General features: G+C 39.1%; 1 protein-coding gene across 1 annotated transcript; it reads left to right on the top strand.

Annotated features, from left to right (window-relative positions):
* Positions 1-2523: 2523 nt before the first annotated feature.
* Positions 2524-24560, top strand: LOC110163434 (complement factor I-like). The gene is given in 18 exon segments (XM_055156165.1): positions 2524-2690; positions 4194-4333; positions 6038-6191; positions 7713-7776; positions 8263-8428; positions 9743-9936; positions 10754-10855; positions 12379-12489; positions 14081-14116; positions 14296-14316; positions 17688-17827; positions 19229-19335; positions 19427-19531; positions 20651-20753; positions 20755-20830; positions 21105-21206; positions 22153-22301; positions 24412-24560. Coding segments are annotated over 18 exon segments (1905 nt in total). The 5' UTR covers positions 2524-2624; the 3' UTR covers positions 24481-24560.
* The last annotated feature ends 284 nt before the right edge of the window (positions 24561-24844 follow it).

Below are 24844 nucleotides of genomic sequence, written 5' to 3'. Positions count from 1 at the left end.
GTTTTCACCAGTGACATTTAAGTTGTAGGCGATTTTATATTTGTTATTTTCTTTTACATTTCACGTCGGGAGAAGAATTTCCAAGACACGAATGTGTTTTTCCCTGTGCACTGCTGCTCTGTTCTACTGGCTCTTCCACCTCGTCCATTGTGCGACTGACGCCGCCAACGTTAACATGACGTTTACGTCGCTCTTACTGCGCGCGTTTTGTGTGGGTTTCCGGCAATGAGTGGAATTACCGAAATAAAAAAATGTATAAATGTGTTTTTTTGTGTGTGTGTGTGTTGTTGTCCCAACAACACATAAAAACAGGTTTTATAATAAAGCAACTCGCAAACAGAAACAGTTAAATTAGAGATTAAAAATGAGATTAACGCGATTAAAAAACATAATGCGCTAAATATGACTGTAATTAATTAATCGCAATTAACGCGATAATTTGACACCCCTAGTGTATGTGTGTGTATATATATATATATATATGTACAGTCCCTGACAAAAGTCTTGTCGCTTATCCATTTTGTAGAAACAAAAGCTTATAACCTGACTTTAAATTAATCGATTGGTTTTAGAAATGTCTCATATGAAGCTAAAACCCTCCCAAATTATGCTCAGTATATTAAAATAAATTTGCTTCACTGAAGAAAGATTGATCATTTAATGAACACAGAAAGGTCAGATTTTGGCAAGACAAAAGTTTTGTCGCCTACAGAAAATTGAACAAATAATGTACTTCAAATACAAAAATATGTTGCATAACGTCAGTGAATTAAGTAGTGGTGCTGTGAGATCCATATTTAATATCTTGTATGACTCCATGAGCTTGAAGGACGCATCCATGTGGTTCCACAATGATTCATACAATTTGTTGATGAAGTCATCAGGAATAGCAAAGAAAGCGTCTTACAGCCTCCCAGAGTTCATCAAGATTCTTTGGTTTTGTCTTCCATGCTTCCTCTTTCATTCTACCCCAGACATGCTCCATGATGTTCATGTCTGGTGACTGGGCTGGACAGTCCTCGAGCACCTTGATCTTCTTCACCTTGAGAAACTCTGATGTAGAGATAGAAGTATGTGATGGAGCACCATCCTGCTGCAAAATTTGACCCCTTTTATGGTTGGGAATGTAAGAGGAGCTAATACTTCTTGATATTTTAGGCTATTGATATTTGCCTTCCACCCTGCAAATGTCTCACACACCCCCAGACTGGATGGAACCACAGACTAGGATTTTTCCACCACCAAACTTGACTGTTTTCTGGGTGAATCTTGGATCCATGTGGCTCCAGTAGGTCTCCTGCAATATTTGCGGCGGCTGTGATGTAATTCAACTGAGGATTCATCTGAGAAATCCACCTTCTGCCACTTTTCCAGTGCCATCCTTTTAGCAGGCTGTGGGCCTTGGCAAATGCCACACGGTTTTTTTAATTGCCTTTTGTTTAGTGCTGGTTTCTGTGCACTGATTCGACCATGGAGGCCATTTCGAGACAGAATTCTACAAACTGTTGTGGTTGACACAGGGACTTGAGGTGACCAGGCCTGGTGGAGTCTGCTGCAGTGGAAAAGGGGCCTTGGATTTTTGAATCAACAAACGGTCCTCCCGAGCAGTTGTCTTGCGGGGTCTGCCGGACCTGGGCTTGTCAAAAAACATCTCCAGTCATTTCAGATCTTTTTTCTTATTCTTTGTACTTGACGCTGAGACACATTGAAGGTGTCACCACCTCAGCAGTGGATCTGGTCTTCAGCCTCTTGATAATTAAGGCTTTGGTCTCAGGGTGGATCTTAGGCATGTTGTCAGAGGTCAAGTTGCAGTTGATGTGAAGGTCTGGTGTGCTGGGTTCTTTTTATACACACCCACTAATTGATTGATCAGTAACTGATCACAGGTGAGGCTGTAATCTAGGATTGGGTGCATCATATGACAAGGCCACAAGACTTTTGTCTTGCCAAAATCTGACCTTTCTGTGTTCATTAAATGATCAATCTTTCTTCAGTGAAGCAAATTTATTTTAGTATATTGAGCATAATTTGGGAGGGTTTTAGCTTCATATGAGACATTTCTAAAACAAATCAATTAATTTCAAGTCAGGTTATAAGCTTTTGTTTCTACAAAATGGATAAGTGACAAGACTTGTCAGGGACTGTATGTGTATATGCATGTATATATAAGAGATGAGTGTTTTCCTATTTAGTTTCTTTTCTCTGGAGACAGTGGGGGAGGGTAACGGGGGGTGTCACATTACATACATTACTACTAATATATATATTTTTTCTTTGACATGCTTTATATGCACAAAAAAGTAATAAAAGAAATCTCTACACCTTTGAAACAGTCAAAACTCTAACTTTGTCATTTATTTTCACCCAAAATTCTAGCACATGCACTTTGTTCCTTTCGCCCACATTGGGAGTTTGTTTAGTCTGGGTAAACCGTAAAACTCCTCCCATCAAATCAATGAGGGCCAAAAAAGGACACAATATTGATTCTTGATTGGTGACGTCACAACAGCAGAGCTTCCATACCTCTGTCCATTCACACTTTAAAGAACTGTCTGTGTGCTAAAGTCAAAAGTCTGTTATAGTTTGGATCATTTTGTCATTTGTTATAGATTTGGAGCTAAAATATGTGGGTCAGGATGAAACTAGCAGGCTTATTTCTGCTGCTGCTGGTGGTGCTTCAGACTTTATCGGTAAGGAAACATATTTTGGTGAGTTTTTTCAATGTATTTAGACATTCTTAACGGTGCAATTGTGTAACTTTTTCGGTGCAGGGTCCGTCAAATGCTTTTCTCCATGGATATGTTATTGCTTTGTCTGGAAAGTTTGATAGTATAGCATTAAACCTTTCTATCTTCATGGAGACCAGACCAAGTTACAGGTCAGATCTGTGGAGTGAGTCAAAATGTCTGTTTTTCTAGGCATTTCTGAGCTATAAAATGACATTGCCATAGAAAGAAAAAGGTGAGAGTCCCCCAACCAAAAAGTTATAGTGCACCTTTAAATTTTAGATCTTTAATTCTTTGGTCTGGATTTAGGCCTGGTGTGTTTTTTCCTCATATCTTCTCCAGGTCATTTAAAGAACACATTCTGCAAAATCAGCTTTCCAGAGTTTTTAATCATGTTATAGCTGTTCCCCTTCTCATTTATCCTCTGGAAGTTGTATTTGGAGTGATTTGTACATGTATAATCTTTACTCACTTATTTTTAAGACGCCATAATGCCGATCAAGCCCCGTGTTCACCGCCACAGGCATACACCCACTGTGATGTACTAACTTTGGTCTACAATTTTATTTTCTCAATCAGTGACACATCACATTTGTCAGTATAGCATAGTCATTTTAAAACTAATGAAAAAAAAATCTGCTTCTCACTAGCAAGATCTACAAATATCCATTGAGTTGCCGGTGTTATGGGTCTGTTTGTTAGGAATCACTGGTCGGACCCAAATTTGCAGTAACAAAAGTATTTATTAACAAAAATAGTCGTGGACAGGGGGATAGATTCCAGGGGAGGTAGGACGGGTCCGGGTTGGCTGAAGTGCAATGGTGAAGAGGCTGACCAGAGGCTTTCGGAACAGGTGGTAACAGGATGAGGCTGGCTCCAAAACGGTTGAACACTTGGTTGACGGAACGATCTGGCACTGGAGAGCAGGTCAGCAGGTCTTTTATTGCCGGAGATGATTACTGACGAGGATCAGGAGTGGAGCTCAGCAGGTGAGATGATTTGGGGACCCGCCCAGGAAAAAACAAATAAGGTAAGTAAATACAGAGAGAGGGAGCAGGGAAAGGAGGGGTAGGAGGAGCAGGGAGAACCCTCACACTGTTGGTGGTGATGTGTCACATGGAGCGATGTGGGCGTGGCCTTGCAAAGACCCAGCCTTAATACACAAAATATTTAGTTAGCAGTTCTCCTCCAACACTGTTTTCAGTGCGGGGAGGAGAGCTGTTGACCTCACCTGGGGACGTTGTCCGGTGGTACAGAATAAAAGCTTCAGAGGAAGTCATCTTTACCGATTTTAAAAGTCATAATTATGAGTCTCAAATCTTAAAACTTATGTAGTATTGTTTACTACTGTGTGCATTGTGTCACCATAGGAACTGCTGAACATTCCACCATAGAGATACATGTAGAACTCCCCCAGCGTGAGGTCACTGCAAAGTGTCATTTCATTCTTAATATTGTTGGTTGTAGGAGAGCCCCCCAGAGCAGTTGGATCTTGGTCCACCAGTCGAACAGAACAGAACAGAAGTGATGAAGGAGCTGAATTCGACTGAGAGCGTCGCAGTAGCAAAAGACGAGGTCGTGGGCCCAAAGGAGTGTTTAGAACAGAGGTAAGGCTCATTTAGAATAAGATAGAATAAGTTTTCTCTATTCACTTAATGATGTTGAGCAGATGTGGGCAGAGTAACCAACAATTTTCTCAAGTTTCTTCAAAATAATGACACTCAGGTAGTAGTATAATAGTTGTCCCAGAAATGCTTGTCATGATTGTGTGTTTGTCTATTGTGACGTGTTTTATGTTCTTATGTTTTATGTCTCTATCTCTCTGACCTGCCAGGGACTACAGATGAAAAGTAGACTTTGGGCTAATTCTGGCGTATTTACAAATAAATGTACATGAATATGCACTGTCCCTTTAAAAAAAAAAAAATGACTCAAATACAAGCATGTGTAAGAGTAACTTAACCATGTTACCTAATTAAAAACACACCTGGAGTTGTGTTTTGTTTCATTCACACATGTTAAAGTAACTCTCTTTTTTTTAGTATAGCTGCATCTCCAAGGTTCAAAATGCTCTGTTCCAGTGCAGTAGTTCCAGAAGTAGTAGTTTTCAAGTGAACAGCTCCTTTTACCTTTAGTTCAGTAGAGGTTGACAATTCCAGGTCTGAAATTATCCACATGATTCTGGTGAAGGTGTATTGAGTTTAAAAACACAGTGGCACTTCCTGTACTACCACATGACATCACAAGGTGGAACAGTATATTTTCTGTTTTAGAGAAGAATTCAGCCTAAATATGCAGAGTTTGTGTGTTAAACACGTGTGAATGAAACTAAACACAACTCCAGGTCTGTTTGTGATGAGGAAACAACATTAGAACATGAATCAGAAAATAGCCCTTTAAATAATGCTCAAAAAGGACAGACCTCCAAAAGTAAGAACTAAAAAATTATAACAGGTTCAGATCATTAGTACTGTCAACATAAAGCTTTTGCCACTCACAATGAGAAGAGTCACCAAAACTTGTACTCAAGTAAGAGTACTGCTGTAGTGTGTTCAGCCTGGCATCCATTTACATACAAAGTCTATGTGGACGTGCGTTTAGGGCATCCTGGCATTGGTGTCAGAAGTTGAAAATGCTGAACTTTTGGCATCGGACATGTCGTGTCAACCAATCACGGATGACTGTCTAGTGACGTTACTTTATCCGGAAGAAGAAGAAAGAGAAAGACCAGAGAACCATGGCTGGGAGCCACAAACACCATAAAACAGGAACCCAATGCTATGTCATGAGCGGAGTATAAATAAGTATAAACATACACGCCACAGCTGCTGAGCCGATCTCCAGGACTACACCAGGACTGAAACAGGTCTAAACCAGATCTAAACCAGATCTAAACCAGATCTAAACCAGATCTAAACCAAGACTGAACCAAGACTGAACCAAGACTGAACCAAGACTGAACCAGACTGAACCAGGACTGAACCAGGACTGAACCAGGACTGAACCAGGACTGAACCAGGACTGAACCAGGACTGAACCAGGACTAAACCAGGACTGTACCTGGACTGAATTCCAGGGCAACGGACGCCCTGGACATGCGTCAGGCATTTTTCTCCCCTTCATCCACAGCGTCCAAAACACACTTTAGGGTCGTCTAAGCTCAAATGCAAAGGCATCCAACTAGAGGCGTCCGACATGTTTTTTGACCCCACAGTCTGGATGCACCTTTGCACTGTAAAATATTTACCCACAGCCTCCTTACTGAGAGAGGAGGAGACAGGCTAACCACTCTGCCACTCTGTTGTTTGTAGACATACAAGATTGTCCTGTGGTCTGGTGTTCTGTTATCCCTGGGAGCGCTGTGTGAATGGGCAGTGTTACTGTAAACCTCCGTATCTCTGTCCCACTCAAAACGTTACAGCCGTTTGTGGACGAAATTACCGTGGTTACAGATCCTACTGCCAGGTAAACCCCATCACTCTTTATGTTTATATCTGTGTTTACTTATTTTTAGGTCGTATATATTTTTAGGTCATATATATTTTTAGGTCATATATATTTGGCAAAGTGAAGAAAAAGATCGTCATTACATTAAAATGACCTAAGATGTGTTCGGCTGCAGTCAAATGAAGCTCATCGAGGCATGCAGTTATTGGGATAAATTTGGAGCCATTCAGAATTCCCACCACGAGTATCAGAGCAACCAAAGAGCCAATCTGTTAAAGTTAACTTCCTGCCCTCTGTCAAACCAGCAGTGCGGGGCTTAGCAAGGCTGTCAATCAAACCTGTTGCTAAGACTAGCGAGCGCGACCTCGGGAGCATAAAGACTCAGATCAGATGGTAATGTTTTTGACGGTAATGTTGTTGACGGATTGTATTTTACAGGATAATAATACTGATGAATTTGGTATATAGGACTTTGATGACAAAGAACGTGAATATTTTAGAAAATAATGATAATGAAACCTTGTATTTATGAAAATTAGAATGAATACATTTTGATTGTTTTAGATAGAGAGTTCAAGTATCTTGGGGTGAGGTCATGAGTGAGGGGAGGATGGAATGTGAGATTGACGGGCGGATCGTTGCAGCACGTTCTTAGAGATAGGGTGAGGAGCTCAGTCACGCAGGAGGAGCTCGGAGTAGAGCTGCTGGTCCTCCACGTTGAGAAGAGCAGCTGAGGTGACTCGGGCCTCTCCCTGGTGATGTGTTTCAGGCATGTCTCACCAGGAGGAGGCCCCGAGGAAGACCCAGGCCACGCTGGAGGAACTATGTCTCTCAGATGGTGTGAGTACACCTAGGGGTCCCTCCAGAGGAGCTGCAGGAAGTGTCTAGGGTAAAGGAAGTCTGGGAGTCTCTGCTTAGACTGCAGCACCCGCGACCCGGCCCCGGATAAGTGGAAAATGGATGGATGACTTGGATAGTGGTTATTTTACGGAGACACTGTTGGTCTAATGTAAATAGTTTATTGAATTGTATTTTGAACCTGCACAAGGAGTGCAGATGGAAAATAGCTTGTAGTTAAATCTGGCACAGAGCATCCTTTCTCTGTGAGATGAATGTTTTCTATGCACTGTCCTTGTTTAAAACAAACAAAAAAGAAAAAGATTCTACTTGAGCAACAGCAACGGATGTCATCCCAAGAGGACCACCTCTTCATATGCAATGCCAGAGACTTAACCTATGCTATTTGGTCATTTTAATTCTATAAACAACAAAATCAGGAAAAAGGGAATGTTCTTTCATAGGTAAAATTCAGTTACTCTCATTTACTGCTCCTAATGTGTAAGTTTAGCTAAACTAGCAGCTGGTATATGTGACTGTAACACTTAAAACCCACTGAAGACTACAAAATAAACATGTATATTGGGTCATAAAGATATTTAAACTAACAAAACAAAAAAATTTATTGTGTAATACCCCATCTTCAATCATTTAAATAATCATTATTTGCCGTTCTAACTGGTTTTCTTGGTGCTCTTTTAGGCAATGGCTTCTGCTTGTCGAAACCGCCGTCCGATTGTGTCTCATTTTGCAGACACCTGTTCATGTGAGTTTGAACGCCTCTATAAACACTGTAGATTTTGGACCTCAGATCTTCAGAGTAAAAACACATTGAATGGGAGGGTGTGTCCAAACTTTTGACTGGTAGTGCATTTTATAGGGTCCATATGACGCTATTTTCTGATCTGTGTTCTAATGTAGTTTCCTCATCACAATGTTGTTTCATTCACACGTTTAACACACAAACCCTGCACATTTAGGCTCAGTCTCTCAAACAGAAAACACTTTGTTCCCCCTTGTGATGTCATGTGGTTGTATAATTGCTCTACTGTTTTTAAAACTCTATCTCAATCTCCTCTGAACTAAAAGGAGCTGTTGACTTGAAACTACCACTACATGAGATCACAAGGTCTACTATAAAACCAATAATGCAGGATTGATGAGGAAACAACATTATAACATGATTAAAGCTCACAGGAGTCAGTTTTGTGTGATATAAGACCTATAATATTCATTTTGTTTCAATCCAAAGCGGAGCATAAGATCTACGACAGCAGTGAGGACCCGGACACAGGTGTGATCCTTCTGGAGATACCAAACCCCTTTAACCCTGAGACCACCGACAGGAAGCTGATCTGTGGCTCGTCGTGGAACAAGGCCGCCGCAAATGTGTACTGTAGAGAACGTCAACATCCACTGTGAGGAAATTGGACTCAACTAACAGACCCTAACTCTAATGCTAACCCTTACCCTAACTCCTAACCTAATCCTGCCATTTTTCAACATTTTTACACGTGTTTATTTTAAAAAAATTAAATAAAAAATCAAAGATGGTAGAATTCCGGGTTGTGAAGGGGCGTGGTCACTACTGCGTGGCTACCAAATTTGGTTTGGCTACGCCAAAGTTTATGTAAGAACGTCCCACTGGCAAGGCTTGTCACTATGGCAACACAATGTAAATGGGGTGTGTTTTTAAATCGAGACCATGTCACAAATGTGCCTATCAAAGTTTGTATATCTATGACAAATAACATGTTATCGTTCTATACAAATTACCTAAGGGGTGCTACTGCAGCTAGTTTTGTATTTTCTTACATCAGTCTGTTCAGGGTTGGGGTGTGCACCCACGATTAAAATTTGAGTGAACTCGGGCCGAAGTTTGTGCGATTTGTGGATTTTACCATTGGAATAACATGGAGAGTTTATGTCATCACTATGGCAACATCATAAAAAATATGGCTTTGGGTGTCATTGACTTTTTGGATCAAAATGGCAAAATGGAATTTTGTGTAAAATGTCAGAAATTTTTGAAAAACAATTTTTTCCCCCCATATAAAATTTTATTTCAATCTGTAGGGGGTGCTAACACACCAAATTAAATGTTTTCACATTTAGTAGCTTTAGGGCAGAGAGTTTAATAACTGTTTAAAATTTCACTGAAATCTTAGTTCATTTGTGCAAATGGGAGCAATTTGTAAATATCCAAAGTCTCCAAAACTGTGTACAGTTTTTGTTGCTTCACTGCTCGTGTGTGAAAAATATCACTTTATTTCACTTCCTGCCCACAAGGAACATCGTCTTGTGATACTGATAGGTCCTTCACCAGCTTATGATGCTCGGGCCTAACGATTAATGAGTCTAGATCAGTTATTTTTGAGCACATGACTCACTAAAAGATTACCAAATTATGACAGGGGTGAGGATGTTAGGGTGTTATTATTGTTATCATTATCTCTTTTTTATTTGTGTGTAATTATGTTTTATGTGTTTTCTTAAAACTTATAAAATATGTTATAATATATTATAACAGATCAGAAACTAGCCTAACATGGACCCTTTAAGGAACTGCTCAAAAGAGCTGACTCATTCATGAACAAGGAGATGGAAATTAGCCTTGGGCTACAATCTGATAACATATTTACATATCATGTATATGTTCATTAATGTGTTTTGTCCCTATTTTAAATAAATAAATAAAAAATGACGTCACTAATTTATGTGTTTTTTCCCAGAGGTGCACAAGAGGTCGCCAAAATCCAGTTTTCCGACTTGAAGAAGAAGCATGGGCAGAGATCTTACCCAGAGAGCTGTGTCCATGTTGAGTGTGAGGGGTTTGAGAATAACCTGGGAGAGTGTGGCCTCCTCACCCACAGCGGCATGGACCACACAGTCGCAAAGGCAGACTGCTACAGCGGCCCCGTCAAAGGTCAAATACAAACACAACATGAGCAGTGATTGGAGAAATACTTTGAAAATGTATTTAGTTAAAGATAAATACCTAAATTAAAATGTATTTTATAACCTATTCTGATACATGGTCCAATCAGAGTACTGTGTTCTGAATACTTGAGATACTGGAGGAGACTTGGATTTAGTATCTCGGCCATAGGCACAACACCTGACCGCTCAACCAATGATGTTTATGTCAAGAGTGGGATTTGAACCTCCATCCTTTCAGATCAGTGGACAAATGTTCCACCAACTGAGCTACTGTCACCCAGCCAGTGTATATTAAAATGTATTTTCTAATGTACTCTGATACATAGTCCAATCAGAGGACTGTATTCTGAATACATGAGATACTTCTACATTGAGCTGCATTATTTTATAGTGTAAAAAATCATGACATAATTGTATCTATAATTATAAACACCTTTTAAAAATTATTATTATTATAATGCATTCATTTATTTCAAATTAGAGCAGAACATTAGACTTATAGACTTAGATAAACTTTATTGATCCACAGGGGAACTGTACTGAGTATTATAATAACAAAGAGCAAATAATTATTAATAAATACATTCAAAATAAGTTGTAAAAATAGCAAGAGACTGGTGCATGATTTCTGCTGTCTTAAAAAAGGTGAAAAACAGAACCAGTTCATTTAAAACAGTTTGCAGTGGTTCAAAGTTATTCCTTCCTTACCTTTCGTCCTTTTCAGACCATCTAAAAACAAATGTGGCACATGTTTGTAGAGTGTATTGCCATGGTAACGGTCCATTTGTTGTTCTGTGTTCCAGACTGCAACTTTAATTGTGTAAACTCCAAATGCATTTCCCGGCTGCAGGCGTGTGATGGCATCGATGACTGTGGAGACCGAAGCGACGAGATGTGCTGCAAAAGTAAAGTTACACAAGTTTTTATTTATTAGTCATGTGCACAACCATAGACTGTTAAAAGAGTGAGCCTGACGTCACTCACAACGTTCTGCTCGAGTCAAATGAAGCTCATGGAGGCTTGCAGTTATAGGAGAGAATTTGGAGCTGAAATCCATATTTGGAATTCCCATCGCAAATATCATAGCAACCAAAAAAGCCAAAGAGCCAATCCAGAGTGAGACTGTTGAAGATAACCCCCTTCCCTTAGCAGCGCTGTGAATCAAATCTGTTCATAACACTAGCTGGAGTGACCTTAAGGAAAAAGAGCACCTGATTCATCTGTTATTAATATTCATATCTTGATTTAGGAACAAAATAGTGAAATTAAAACACTGGGATCACGTAAAGCGGGTTAATATGAACATTTTAAGACTAAAATGACAGAGTTACAGAGAGAGGGGCAATGTTTTTTTTTGTTTTTTTTTTATAGAAAGTGAATAAGAGCCAGAAGTTAAAGAAGCCAGAAATGGAGGACTCAGACACCATCTAGCTCCTATTTACAACTCCATCCTCAAACCTAGATCAAAACAAACAAGAGAACAACAGGTGTAGTCAGGTCAGGTCCAGAGGTGTGGAAGCTCTGAATGATTATGCTAATTAGACCCCACACCCAGTACAGGTCAATAGACCTAACTAACGAACAGAAACTGTAAACAAGTAGGTGTGTTAGTTTCAGAGTAGTTAGTTAGCTCCTCCCTGCAGACAGATATAAGGAAGTGTCCACCAGCGTTCTGACCAGAACTGAAGAAGCAGTTGAGATGAGCTGTGAAACGTATTCGACCAAACAAAATTTTTGTCCAGTTGACAAACTAATTTCTCTACCTGGACGACTGAGGGACTTTTCACACAAATTAGAGCCAGAGTTGATGGTGCTGGAAGAGTGCCCATGTTCACTTCCTATCTGAGAGGAGGAAACAAGTTTCACATCTGCCACCTACTGGTGAAAAACAATCAAATACATTTTAAAGGGCCCATATGACACTATTTTCTGATCTATGTTCTAATGTTATTTCCTCATCTCAAACAGACCTGGAGTCGCGTTTTGTTTCATTCACATATGTTTAACACACAAATCCTGCATATTTAGGCTAAGTTATTGTCTCAGACAGAAAACACTCTGTTCCACCTTGTGATGTCATGTGTTAAAGCAGAAAGTGCTCCACTTTGTTTTTAAACTCAATGCACCTTCACTAGAATCATTTGGATAATTTCAGCCCTGAAATTGCCAATGCCTACTGAACTAAAGGTAAAAGGAGCTGATAACTTCAAAACTACCACTTCACATGACATCACAAGGTGGAACAGAGCATTTTGAGCTCTGGAGATGCAGACAGACTAATAATAAAAAGTTGCTCAAACGTGTGAATGAAACAAAACACAACTCTAGGTCTGTTTTTGATGAAGCAACTCAATTTTGCGTAATATAGGACTATTAAATATTGACAGATTTATTGTTGATTTATTCACACTTTTTGGTGTTGTTTCAGAGTGCAGAGGAGATGCGTTCAGGTGTAACTCTGGAGTGTGCATCCCCAGATCTGCAGTCGGGGACGGAGTGAGGGACTGTCTGGACGGAGGAGACGAGGTGAAAACACCAGGTGAGATCATTACTATTATTGGTTTATACAAGACTGAATTAGTATTATGTTCTTAAAGGTGCATTGTGTAACTTTTCTGGTGGAGGGTCCGTCGAATGCTTTTCTCCAGAGAGGTGTTGTTACTTTGTCTGGAATGTTTCCCAGTATGGTGTTAAACCTTTCTATCTTCATGGAGAAAAAAACTGGACCAAGTTACAGGTCAGATCTGTGGAGAGGCAATTCTACTCATAGTCAGTTTTTGCCTGTTTATCTAGGTATTTTTGAGCTGTAAAACCACCTGTAATTGAATAAATGTAAAGTAGAGCTGTTTTATGTCATACTGTGGAACAATCTAGGCAGAGCAATGATGTATTCATAGAAACAAGCACTAGAAAAGTTGCAAAATGCACCTTTAAAAGTGTGTCGTCATGGCATGTATTAGCAGCATAAAATGTTGAATCTGCACGCTCACAAATAAAAAGAATTACCTTAAATAACTTTTTTCACATTTATAAGTTTAAAGTTAAATAAAAACTTTCTTTAAAGACGGGGTATTATGTAAAATCTACTTTTTTGAGCTTTCTCCCACGTTATAATGTTGCTCCCTCATCAGAAACATGTATTAAGAGGCTTTAGAGTCATCCATGCTTGTTTGAGTCATTTAGCGTTCTCTCCTGGGCTCTATTCAAACCCTCCTTCGGTTAGTTGTGAGGTTCTGTACAAGGCTCCGCCCACAAGCCTACGTCACCCACGCTTCCACGCGACAATTCTCCTTAAATGTACAAAAACATGACACAAAACTGCACATGATGACTTGTGGTAGCGCTCTGAAAGGGGACTGACTTAGTGTGGAGAGCAAATGAAAGAGGGACTCAGAGTGCATTTTCCAAAAGATAAAAGAGAACATGGTCATCTAAGTATGTTATGTGTTACTGTTAATACCCCATAGAAGTCAAATACTCCCTCTTTAATAGAAAGTCAAACAAATACATGATTTCATTAACATAAAATAATTAAAAAGTGACATTTATTCATTTAATTTTCTAAACTTTTCATTTTTATCTACTCAAAAATCAGTGGGTTAAGACTAGGGATGTTCTCTCAATAATATCGTGGACCATCACAAAATATCGAATTATAAGTCTCTTCGCTTAAATGAAGAGTTATGGTGCAGCAACAGCTAAAAAAAGACATCGAACTACATAGACCATGATCCTTTGCTCCATTTCAGAGCAGAGTACAAAAAGAAATAACAGTTTTAAGAACTTTTAAGTCTTAGTTCTTTGGATTAAGTCTTGTCAAGGCATTTTAAGAGGAAAATTTTGCATATTAACAGTTTTGTTAACCTCCACAAAATATCGAAATAAATATCGAACCATGAGATGTATATTGTGAAACTATCGAACTGAGAGATTTGGATATCGTTACATCCCTAATCATGAGCCTCCCAACTATACGTGAGCTTTCCCATGATATCGCAATAAATATCATACTGTGAGGTTCATACCGTGACAATATCGTATCGTTAGACTTGGATATCATTACACCCCTAGTTAAGACTATATAAACATAATATAAAACAATTTTAATGTATACGTTTTTTTCCCCACAGCTCAAAATGCAACTGACTTTGAGACAGAAGACCGAAGTATGTATAATGTTCATAATAAAATAAAATAAACTGAGTTTTCAGACATTGTTGAAGGAAAATTCAGTAGTATGGAAGAGAAGAAGAAATCTTTAATGATTAACATTAGAAATGTATGTATTAAATGTGTATAAAAATAATAAAAAGTACTAATTTATCTTCCTGTGTTTTTTCTGCAGATATCACCACCCCCAGAAAAGGTGAGCTGTGTACTTCTTTCTGATAAACATGACTTCTGTCCATCCCCTGTGTTGTTTTGTCTGTAATCTGGTCCGTCTCCTCAAAACATGTGAAATCTTACAGAGCCATATTCATTCAATGTAGGACTATAAAGTACGGAAGCCGAGAGGGGTCACAACAAATACAAATGCGACAACACAACAAAAAGCCACAACACACCAAAAAAAAGCCACAACGAAAATGACCGTGGAACTCTATTTTAATGCAAACACCACCACCACAAATACAAACGCCACAACACAAACGCAAATGCCACAACACATTAAAAAGCCACAACGGAAGTGACCGCGGGACTATATTTTCCGACGGACCCCATGGTCACTTCTGTTGTGGCTTTTTAATGCATTGTGGCTTTTTAATGTGTTGTGACGTTTGTGTTTGTGTTGTGGCGTTTGTATTTGTTGCGGCGTTCGCATTAAAATAGTCCAGCGGTCATTTCCGTTGTGTCTTTTTTTGGTGTGTTATGGCTTTTTGTTGTGTTGTCGCATTTGTATTTGTTGTGGCGTTTGCGTTAGTTTTGACCCCTCTCGGCTTCCGTGATAAAGCACTATGCCTAACCAAAATCCCTGTGAAAAATAGTACACATAAGCAAGGGCATTTCTCTCTACATCAACCCAGCAAAGAAGCCAAACATAATTTACAGCATCCAGCTATATACATGTAGACAGTTCCTCATGTTTTTACAAAAAAATATTGATCTCTGGAACATTGATCTCTAGAGTCTTTCTCTTTTTTTTATTTCAATTTTCTTTTTGCACAACTACTCAATTGAAGCAAGTCCATATTTCATTCCTGCCGTGTTTTTAAAAAAATGATATGTTGCGCATACTTGTGGACTGACTCAACTGACAGATTGGGGGAAGAGGGAATGAATGGTCATGTAATCTTCATTTGTTCGGTATTAGAATTATTATTGTTGTTATTATGAAATTAGTGTTAATGATTTATGTATGGCCAGTTAACATTTTCAAGTGAATAACATACAAATTTAAGAAAACTGGCCCATATGGACAGTGTTGGGAAGGTGACTTTTAAAATGTATTCCCTTACAGATTACAGATTACATACAAATACATACAAAATGTAGTTTGTAACGGAATCCATTAAATTACTTAAAGTGAGTAATGTAATCTGAGTACTTTAGATTACTTGATTTGCCTTAGAGAAGCAAAGACGAGGAAATCTTCACATAAGATGTTTTGTCTGCTAAAAGACAATAAAAAGCCCAGACTTTACTGAACCATATTAAAAATATTATTGATAGAAGAGAAGACACGGTCCGCGCAGCATGATTTAGTCCTGTTAAATTCTGGTTTAGTCCTGGTTTAGACCTGATTTAGACCTGGTTTAGACCTGGTTTAAACCTGGTTTAGACCAGATTTAGTCCTGGTTTAGTCCTGGTTTTGACCTGATTTAGTCCTGGTTTAGTCCTGGTTTAGACCAGATTTAGTTCTAGTTTAGATCTGGTTTGGACCTGGTTTGGACCTGGTTTTAGACCTGGTTTTAGACCTGGTTTTAGACCTGCTTTAGTTCTGCCTTAGTCCTGGTTTTAGACCTGGTTTTAGACCTGGTTTTAGACCTGGTTTAGACCTGGTTTTAGTGTCCGGCAATGAGTGGAATTACCAAACAAAAAAAAAACAAAAAAAACAAAAAAAGGAATTTCCCAAAATGTGAAAACAGGAAAATACCGCCGTGTAATCCATTTATTTCAACCAAGTAACTGTAATCCAATTACCACTCACTGAAACAGTAACTGTAACTGAATACAGTTACTCATAATTTGTACTCTGATTACATAACACCGGTACATGTAATCTGCTACTCCCCAACACAGCATATGGATAATCCGGTCTTGGAATCTTGGCACCAGAGCAGTACCTGAACTAACCTCTGGGGGCAGTAGTGAACACAGCTCGACAGTGAAAGTGTTTAAAAGTGTCTAGAACCAGCTGCAAAACACATACATGCTTCTGTCACCTCATTTTCCAGGCTCTTTTGTGGGCACCTCTATGTTTGTTTGTTTATTTGTTGCTCTATTTCATCCTTTTTAGTCATTTCTCAAACTGACCTGTAGTGCCCTCTGGTGGTTGTTTAACAGAACACAGCCTTGACATTAGAATTACATTTGGAAATATAAATGCTGTGATGGTTTCTACACTTGGAACACATCTGTTTACATACAAAAGTGGAGCATTGATGAGCCTTAAAGTTGCACTATGTAACTTTTTGGTTTGGTTGGGGCTCCATCACCTGCTTATTTCTATAGATATGTCACTGTTCTGCCTGGAATGTTCCACAGTATGACATTAAACAGCTCTACTTTACATGTATTCAATTACAGGTGTTTCTATAGCTCAAAAATACCTAGAAAAACAAACATTCTGACTGTTGAGTTGCGGTGGCCTCTCCACAAATCTGACCTGTAACTGGGTCTGGTTTAGTGTCCATGATAAATGTTTTATACCATATTGTGGAACACTCCAGACCAAGGGATAACATTTCTATGGAGAAAAAAATCTTACAGAAGTTACACAATGAACACAATCCTTTAAGACTAGAATACTAACATTTCCATAGATTAAAAAACAAACAAAGGGGAAAAAAGAAACAAATTCCATCTTTTGAATGGTCAAAAGTCCTTAAAATGGTGTGTGGAGCACTTCCTTTATTACCACATGACATCACAAGATGGATGAGTGTTTTCTGTTTAAGAGAAGAAACTAAATATGCACAAAATAGTTAGGTTAGGGTGCTTTATTTGTACCCGTAGGTTCCACATTTCATTCATCCACAAAACACGTATAAAAACACAATTACAAAATAAAGTGTTACAGTGCTCCAGTGCAGAATGGTTTGGTCTATAAACAATTAGTTAAATTCATCCATCATGCTTGGCTAAAATCACAATAAATATTAAATATGTTAAAAACACACAATCTTACAATTTATTCATAAGTATGATAGCAGAACGAAGCTCATTTTAAAACGATTCGTTCTAGATCTTGGGCCTAAAAGCCTCTGAGCTTTTAGCAGCTGAAACTCTGAGTTAAGTGGATGTTGCATGTCTTTTAAAATACTCTGGGACGTCATGGTTCTCTCTACACGGTAAAAGGACAACTTTCTCAGACAGTGAAGGCGCTGGTGGCCTCTTTTACACACAGCAGCACAATTATGGTCAAAACACAATTCTGAATCAGTGAGTGTTCCAAGATACTTATGAGTCCACACACTCAACTGACTGCCCCGTTATCTCTGTGACATCACACTGAATAGTGTAATATGGGCTCTTTAATTGTAATTAAAATGAAGTGTTACATTTTGTGTTTTTTAGAGATCAGGTTGAGCAGACAGAACATGGAGTCTCAGGTGAAATGTGGCGTTCCAAACATGGACATTGTGGATGACGAGGTGGGGGTGGAGAGAGGAAGAGGCCGCGTAAAGAGGGTGGTTGGAGGTGTGCCTGCCAGACCAGTGAGTAACAGAAATACACAGGGAGCATGAAATCCCAGTCTTTTTCAGACATATAAACACTTTAAGACAGAAACCGGTCCACCCAAAGGACAAAATACCGAGCCACAAACAAAGCAATGTGGTCTACTCCATTCAGTGCAGTGAAGACTGCAGTGAGCGCTACACTGGAGAAACAAAACAGCCACTTCACAAGACGATGTACCAACACAGACGAGAGAGCAGCAGTGGACCTCACTCTGCTGTACATCTTCATCTAAAAGTCATGGACCTCTCCTTTGAGGATAGTGAGGTACAGATCTGTGCCAGAGAAAAGAATTGGTTTAAGTGGGGAGTGAAGGAGGCCATCTTTGTTAAAAGACAATCCATCTTTAACAGGAATGGAGGGCTCAGACACTATCTCTCTCCTATTTACAACTCCAGCCTCAAACCTAAATCAAAACAAAGAAAACATTGTGATAGCTGGGTCAGGCTCAGAGGTGTGAAAGCTCCCATCAGGGGCCTCAATGATTCTGCTAATATTTCTCTCTCAACAAACAGAAACAGTAAACAAGTAGGTGTGATAGTTTCAGAGAGTAGTTTCCGTGTAGTTGGCTCCTTCAAGCAGATATAAGGAAGTGTCCACCAGCGTCTGACCAGAACTGAAGAACCAACTTGGAAGAGTTGCGAAACATATTTGATCAAAAAACAGCTGTTTTCTTCTTCATTATCACTCTGGCATCACAAAGGCGCCGGTTTGAGAAGTCCAGACTTCTCTTTTTACCCACACTTCTTCCAACTCCTGAGGTGTTCCCAGGCCAGCCAAGAGGCATCGTCCCTGCAGTGTGTCCTGGATCTTTCCCAGGGCCTCCTCCCAGTGGGACATGAACCCCTCCTCAGTGAGCCGTCCAGGAGGCATCAGATGCCGTCCCCTCAGCTGCTCTTCTCGACATGGAGGAGCAGCAGCTCTACTCTGAGCTCCTCCTGTATGACTGAGGTCCTCACCCTGTCTCTAAGGAAACGACACTCAATCTGTGGCGGAAACTCATTTTGACCGCTTGTATCTGCTTGTATCTGCCGTCTTGTTGTTTTGGTCAATACTCAAAGCTCATGACCATAGGTGAGAGGAGGAACATGGCCTGAGCAGTAAAGCGAGTGCTTTGAATCATTTTTAATAATTTACAAACATAAAATAATTCAATAGACATCAGTGATATAATCTATTAGGCTCCATATATTTTGGTCAGTGCATATGGCATATACTGTATATATGGCTTGCTTTTTAGTTATGTTTTTATAGTCTTTAGCCATATAATTATTTTATATTGATCCAAAGCAATATTTTTGAGTTATAAATTAATCTACAAATAACACAAAAAAAAGATGACATACAACACTTCATATCACTTTAACCGTGTCATGCAGTACCAGATCCAGTGGCAGGTGGCGCTTGTGGACTCTGGGAAGAAGATTGACTGTGGAGGAGCGTACATCGGAGGCTGCTGGGTCCTCACGGCCGCTCACTGTGTCAGGTATAAATATAACCTAGAGTGAATGAACAACATGTAGTATTTATTTGATTCATTTATATCTGTTATAGTAATGTTTATGTATTCCTTACAGGCCAAACCCCTCTGCGTTTATGGTGAAGTTCTCTTTGTGGAAGAAGAACAGAGCTCAAAACACAACTGACATCGTCCCAGTGCAAGACATCCACATCCACCCACTGTAAATACATTCAATTCATGTTTTTTTTTTTTTTACTCCTGATGCCCTACCTTAAAGGGCCCATATTATGCTAACGTGTGAATGAAACAAAACACAACTCCAGGTCTGTTTTTGTTCAATAGAATCTTATCACCGCAAAGTGTGATTTGATTGAATAATGCATGAAACTGAAAAGCAATTTTGAGTGTCTGGAAAAGCACATATTAGACTAAAGTATTATCAATGCATTATAAACTTTTTTATTTATCCAAACATGTGACTCTAATAATTAAGCGAAAATTGGCAAATAATGACATAAAATGCAGGTCCAGTTCTTTTTTTTTTTTTTTTTTTACACCTGATGCCCTATATTAATGGTGCATTGTGTACCTTTTCGAGTAAAGGGTTGGCTACCTGCTTGTCTTGATGAAGATGGTATTAATTTGTCTGAAATATTCCACAGTGTGGCATTAAACTTGTCCATCTACCATTCTTTGATTATGGGTGTTTTTATTGCTTAAAGAACATGCATACCTACAGTCAGCAGTCCCTCCTCTGACTGGTATCTTGGTCTTGTGGCATCTCCTGCTTGTTTCCATGGAGATACTTAAGTTTAATACCATACTGTGAAACATTCCAAGTAATTATTAAAATGTAGGCTGACCCTGCACCAGGAAAGTGATATAGTGCACCTTTAACAATATATCCTTTTCCATTTATCCAGACATGGGACTGGCAAAAAGAGTAAACTGGCCTCTTAGCTCTTGTAACTACATTAAGTTTAATAAGTCAGTGAGTTTTAGGTGACGCATATGCAGGTCCGGTTCAATTCAATCTCCAGCACAAGCGGATATGCATAAAGAATACACAAGAAGCTTTATTTGAACACTTTAATGGGATGAGATAATTGCACAAAACTACACAGTTATCTTAAAGGTTGAGTCTGGATGAATTTGTAGTAAATTTAAATGATATAATGGCCCATGAAAAAAACAACATATCGGTTGATCTTTAGTTTGCAGCCCTTCCACGGTCACAAGCGGGGAAACGGTCAGCAGGAAGCTTGATGACCTACAAAAATGAGTCTGAGGAAATGAGCAGTCTAACATGTCATATGCAGTTTAACCTCCTCTTCTTTAGTTACAACGGTAAAACCTACGAGAACGACATCGCTCTGGTGGAGTTGCAGAAGCTCCCGTTTAAAGAGAGGTGTTTCAGAGAGAACCCGGCGGTGCGCTCCGTGTGTGTGTGTGCCCTGGACCCCTCACCTGTTCCAGCCCAACCACACCTGCAGCATCTCAGGCTGGGGCCGCACCGCAGGTACCACACACAAGACGACACACCGGAGATAAAGGATTTTTGCATTTTTAAGCTTTATTTATTTTCTCTTGGTCAAAAATGCAGAATAAGATGCTTTACACAACAGAATCTCCAAACACCCTCAGGAGGCATTTGGTGTGATACCAAGTAATACTTAAAGTATCGAACAATCCCAAAACCTGACTTTTGAGCAGGGATGCCTCTTAACAGATCTGACTTGTAACTCTATGGTGAGTATGTATATATGTATATCTAAATATCTGTATTTTTCCAGAGGGTAAAGCGGCTAGGGTCCTGCTATGGGCGAATGTCTCCCTGATTCCTAATTGTGAGCAGCATTATAAAGATCGCTTCAAAGCAGGAATGATGTGTGCAGGTGAGACCATTTTGAAAATCCTTAAATATCTATGTCAAACAGAAGCAGAACAAAACTTAGGACCTGTATCTGATCTTTTAATGACAGTCTGAACGACACAGATCAGATTTTTTCAAATGTGACCCAGACTACTTGGATATGTGCTCCTGAAACCGACACATATCTGATCTTCTGACATGCGACTGTATTCTGTATTCTGCTGTATTCAGGCCAATCTGGAGGGGCCTTATTGGAACTGGGCAGTTTTTTAAATGATTGCCAAAGAAATGGCCAAGCACAACTACAGGCGGCCTGGCTCCAATGTCAACAAAAAATAAAGAGCCTAAACACTCAGGCACACAAAGCGGCCATGGACGTGTAACCTGTCCATTTTACAAAGAACTGGACTGTATTTTGGGAGACTTGCCCAACGTTTAGGCTACTTCTGTAGCAATGCTCGCTCTCGCTTCTGGGGCATTTAAAGTTCACCCTGGAGATCACATACATTAAATCATGTTTAATTGGAAATGAGAACGACCCCCCCCCCCCCAAAAAAAAATAAATAAATAAATCTGACTTAAGCATTAAGCCCTTCAGTCTGAATGTAGCCTTAGATAGAGCATTATAACACGGTTACAAGCGCAAAAAAGTTCAGTACTGAATGATGGAATGAAGATGGAACCCAGTTTTGCCCAAAATGGTCTCTTAAAGGGCCAGTATTATGCTATTTTCTGATCTGTGTTTTGCCCTTATATCTATGATGGTGATGTCATATGGTAATACTTTATGTACCAGACTAATATGGATCATTTTAGACACACTAATAGTAAAAGAAATATTTGTGAATGAAACAAAACACAACTCCAGGTATATGTTTGAGGAGGTAACAGCATTCTAACATGGCTTAAAGCTCACAAGAGTCAGCTTTGTGTAATATAGGACATGTTTAAACTGTTTGTTGTCACAGGGGATTTGAATGGCTCTGTGGACTCGTGCCAGGGGGACAGTGGGGGGCCCCTGGTGTGTGAAGATGAGCTGGGCGTGTCCTACCTGTGGGGCATTGTGAGCTGGGGAGACAAGTGTGGCGAGCCGGGCTTCCCTGGAGTCTACACACTGGTAAAAGGACGGAGCAGTGGAAATTGCTTGTCAAAAGTTTCTGCCTGGGACTGTTTAAAGATTTTTATTGGAGGCTCCACCACCTGCTTGTCTTCATGGAGGTGTTATTGTTTTGTCTAGAATGTTCCACAGTATAGATTAAACCTGTCTGTCAGGAAGGAGACAAGCAGGTTACAGCACTACGCTACATTACAGGTCAGATCTGTGGAGCATCGCCCCTATTCACAGAAAGAGTGATTGTATTTTGGAGCAATAGAAACACATGCAATAATAAATGTTAGCTGTGTATGTTTAATGTCATACCAAGGAACATTCCAGGCAAAGCAATAACATCCATGGAGACAAGCAGGTAGTGGATCCTCCATCAGAAAAGTGACGCAGTGCACCTTTAAGCATCAGGTTAATTTGTTTTGGGTCTAATGGAGCTTTATAAACTTTATAACATAATAAGTAGATTTAATGTTCAGTTCTGCTTTAATACCGGTGGAGGGCATATAAAAGTCATAATTATGAGTTTTAAAGTTGACTTTGAATCTGCCCTTGCCATACAGGCACATGGGTATTTTTCCTGGAGAAGCCATCCTCTGGAGAGTTCAGGACAGCTTCACATTCTCCACAAAGCTTCATTTGCTTGTTAATGAAGTGAATGATGTAAAAAGACAAAAATGAAAGAGATATCCACACAAATCCCATATGAATGACTATGTGCAAAGTGTCCATCTCTGTTAACTGAAAACTGTGACATTTTGATGCTATGTGAAGTGAATTAGCAGCAACTACCACCGCGGCAGCTGTGCCCAATGCAATAATACAGTAAAAACTGACCACTTTTTTACACCCTCACACTGGTAAGAAATATGCCATAAAAAGTGTCATCACATGTGCATCTACACATGTGCTCTACATGTTGAAATGTCCATGCGGCCAAGCTTATATTGGCAAGACCACAAGAAAACTCAAACAAAGAATAAGTGAGCACAAGATCTCCATCAGAAGGAAAGACCGGGACTATCCAATAGCAGTACACTTTAATGATCAGAGACACGATATTAGTTCTTTCCGTTTCTGTGGCATTGAGCATGTCCTCCCTCCAATCAGCTCAGAGGAGGGGACCTTGACCGGACACCTAAACAATGGGAAGCATTTTGGATTCATACTCTCCAAACTTTAGCTCCAAAAGGACTCGATGATGATTTCAATCTTAGCATTTTTTTTGTAGGCATTTGTTATATCATGAAGTCTCTCTCGTTTTGGAGTGAGCTATATTTTTAAGATCCATTGATATATATATATATATATATATATATATATATATATATATATATATATATATATATATATATATATACATATATACATATATAGATGTGTATATGGCACGACAGCATTATTTTATAGTTGGGTGAATATACACTATGTCTATATGTATCCAGATATTCTTCTTATTTTTCTATTATTATTCAATGATTTTTCTACTAATGATTAATATTCCATTATTATTATCATTATACTGTATGTTGATTGTCTTTGTTTTTTGAATTATGGGATTTTGGTACACTGTTTCTTTATGACCTGTCACCCTTGGGTGCTTGCCACACCCTATTTAAGATGGCCACCTGAGCTTTCATTCTGTTTGCTTGACGAAGGCCTAGTGCTGAAACGTTGCACCGTTTGTCCTGATAAATCTCACAATTTACAAATAAGAGTGTGTGAGATTTTTCTCTGTGTTCTTGGGCTGCTCCCTCTCCTCCAATGCACACATTTCTAGTAATTGATGTGCAAAGTTCAAATTTTTTTCTGAAGTGAATTAGTAAAATAACTAACATTTTCCTTGTATTGGGTTTATACATTGCTTCTCCAGAAAAGTGGTCAAGTGGTCGTACCAGCCCGTCTACTTACATGGCAGGTTCAGAGTCAGTTTTAAAAACTCCTAATTATGACTTGAAAATGTATAATTATGAGTTTTAAACACATAATTTTATCTTCTTGTGAGGCTTTTAGTTTTTATTTTTTGGCAGAAATGGGCTTCCATGATGTCTGTTAAAGTATCAATAGTGAGTTCTTGGTTCTAGTCATTAACATAAACTGCTGTTTTTGTTCTTGTTTCCAGGTGGCTCATTTCTACGAGTGGATCCGAATTCACACTGGATGGCCGCTTGTCACACAATATAATTCTTAGTCCTCATGTTTACATTTTTCCAACATTGTACGACACCAAATAAAATAGAACTGGTTAAAAAAAAAGGTTTTACTTGTTTGTGTATTGGGTAGAATAATAATTTCACAATGTGTCTTGATATTTTCTGTTTTACCTCAATGGAGAAATGTGGAGCAGAATTTAATCCTACTTGTCCTCGTGCTCTTTAAGGTTTTAGAGTCAAAGATGAGCGATCACTCAAGCAAGCAGTGAATTGGTTATTAAATGTTTCAGTAATCCTTTATTATTAGTCTGTCTAGATCTCCAAAGCTCAAGATGTTCTGATCCACCTTGTGATGTCATTTGGTAGTAGTTTAGTAGATGTAATTTCTTAATTTCATTTAAA

Source organism: Boleophthalmus pectinirostris, unplaced genomic scaffold (assembly GCF_026225935.1).
Source record: "Boleophthalmus pectinirostris isolate CB_2022bp ecotype Guang Dong unplaced genomic scaffold, ASM2622593v1 HiC_scaffold_20, whole genome shotgun sequence".
NCBI lineage: Eukaryota > Metazoa > Chordata > Actinopteri > Gobiiformes > Gobiidae > Boleophthalmus > Boleophthalmus pectinirostris.
This window is presented reverse-complemented; position numbering and strand designations above follow the sequence as displayed.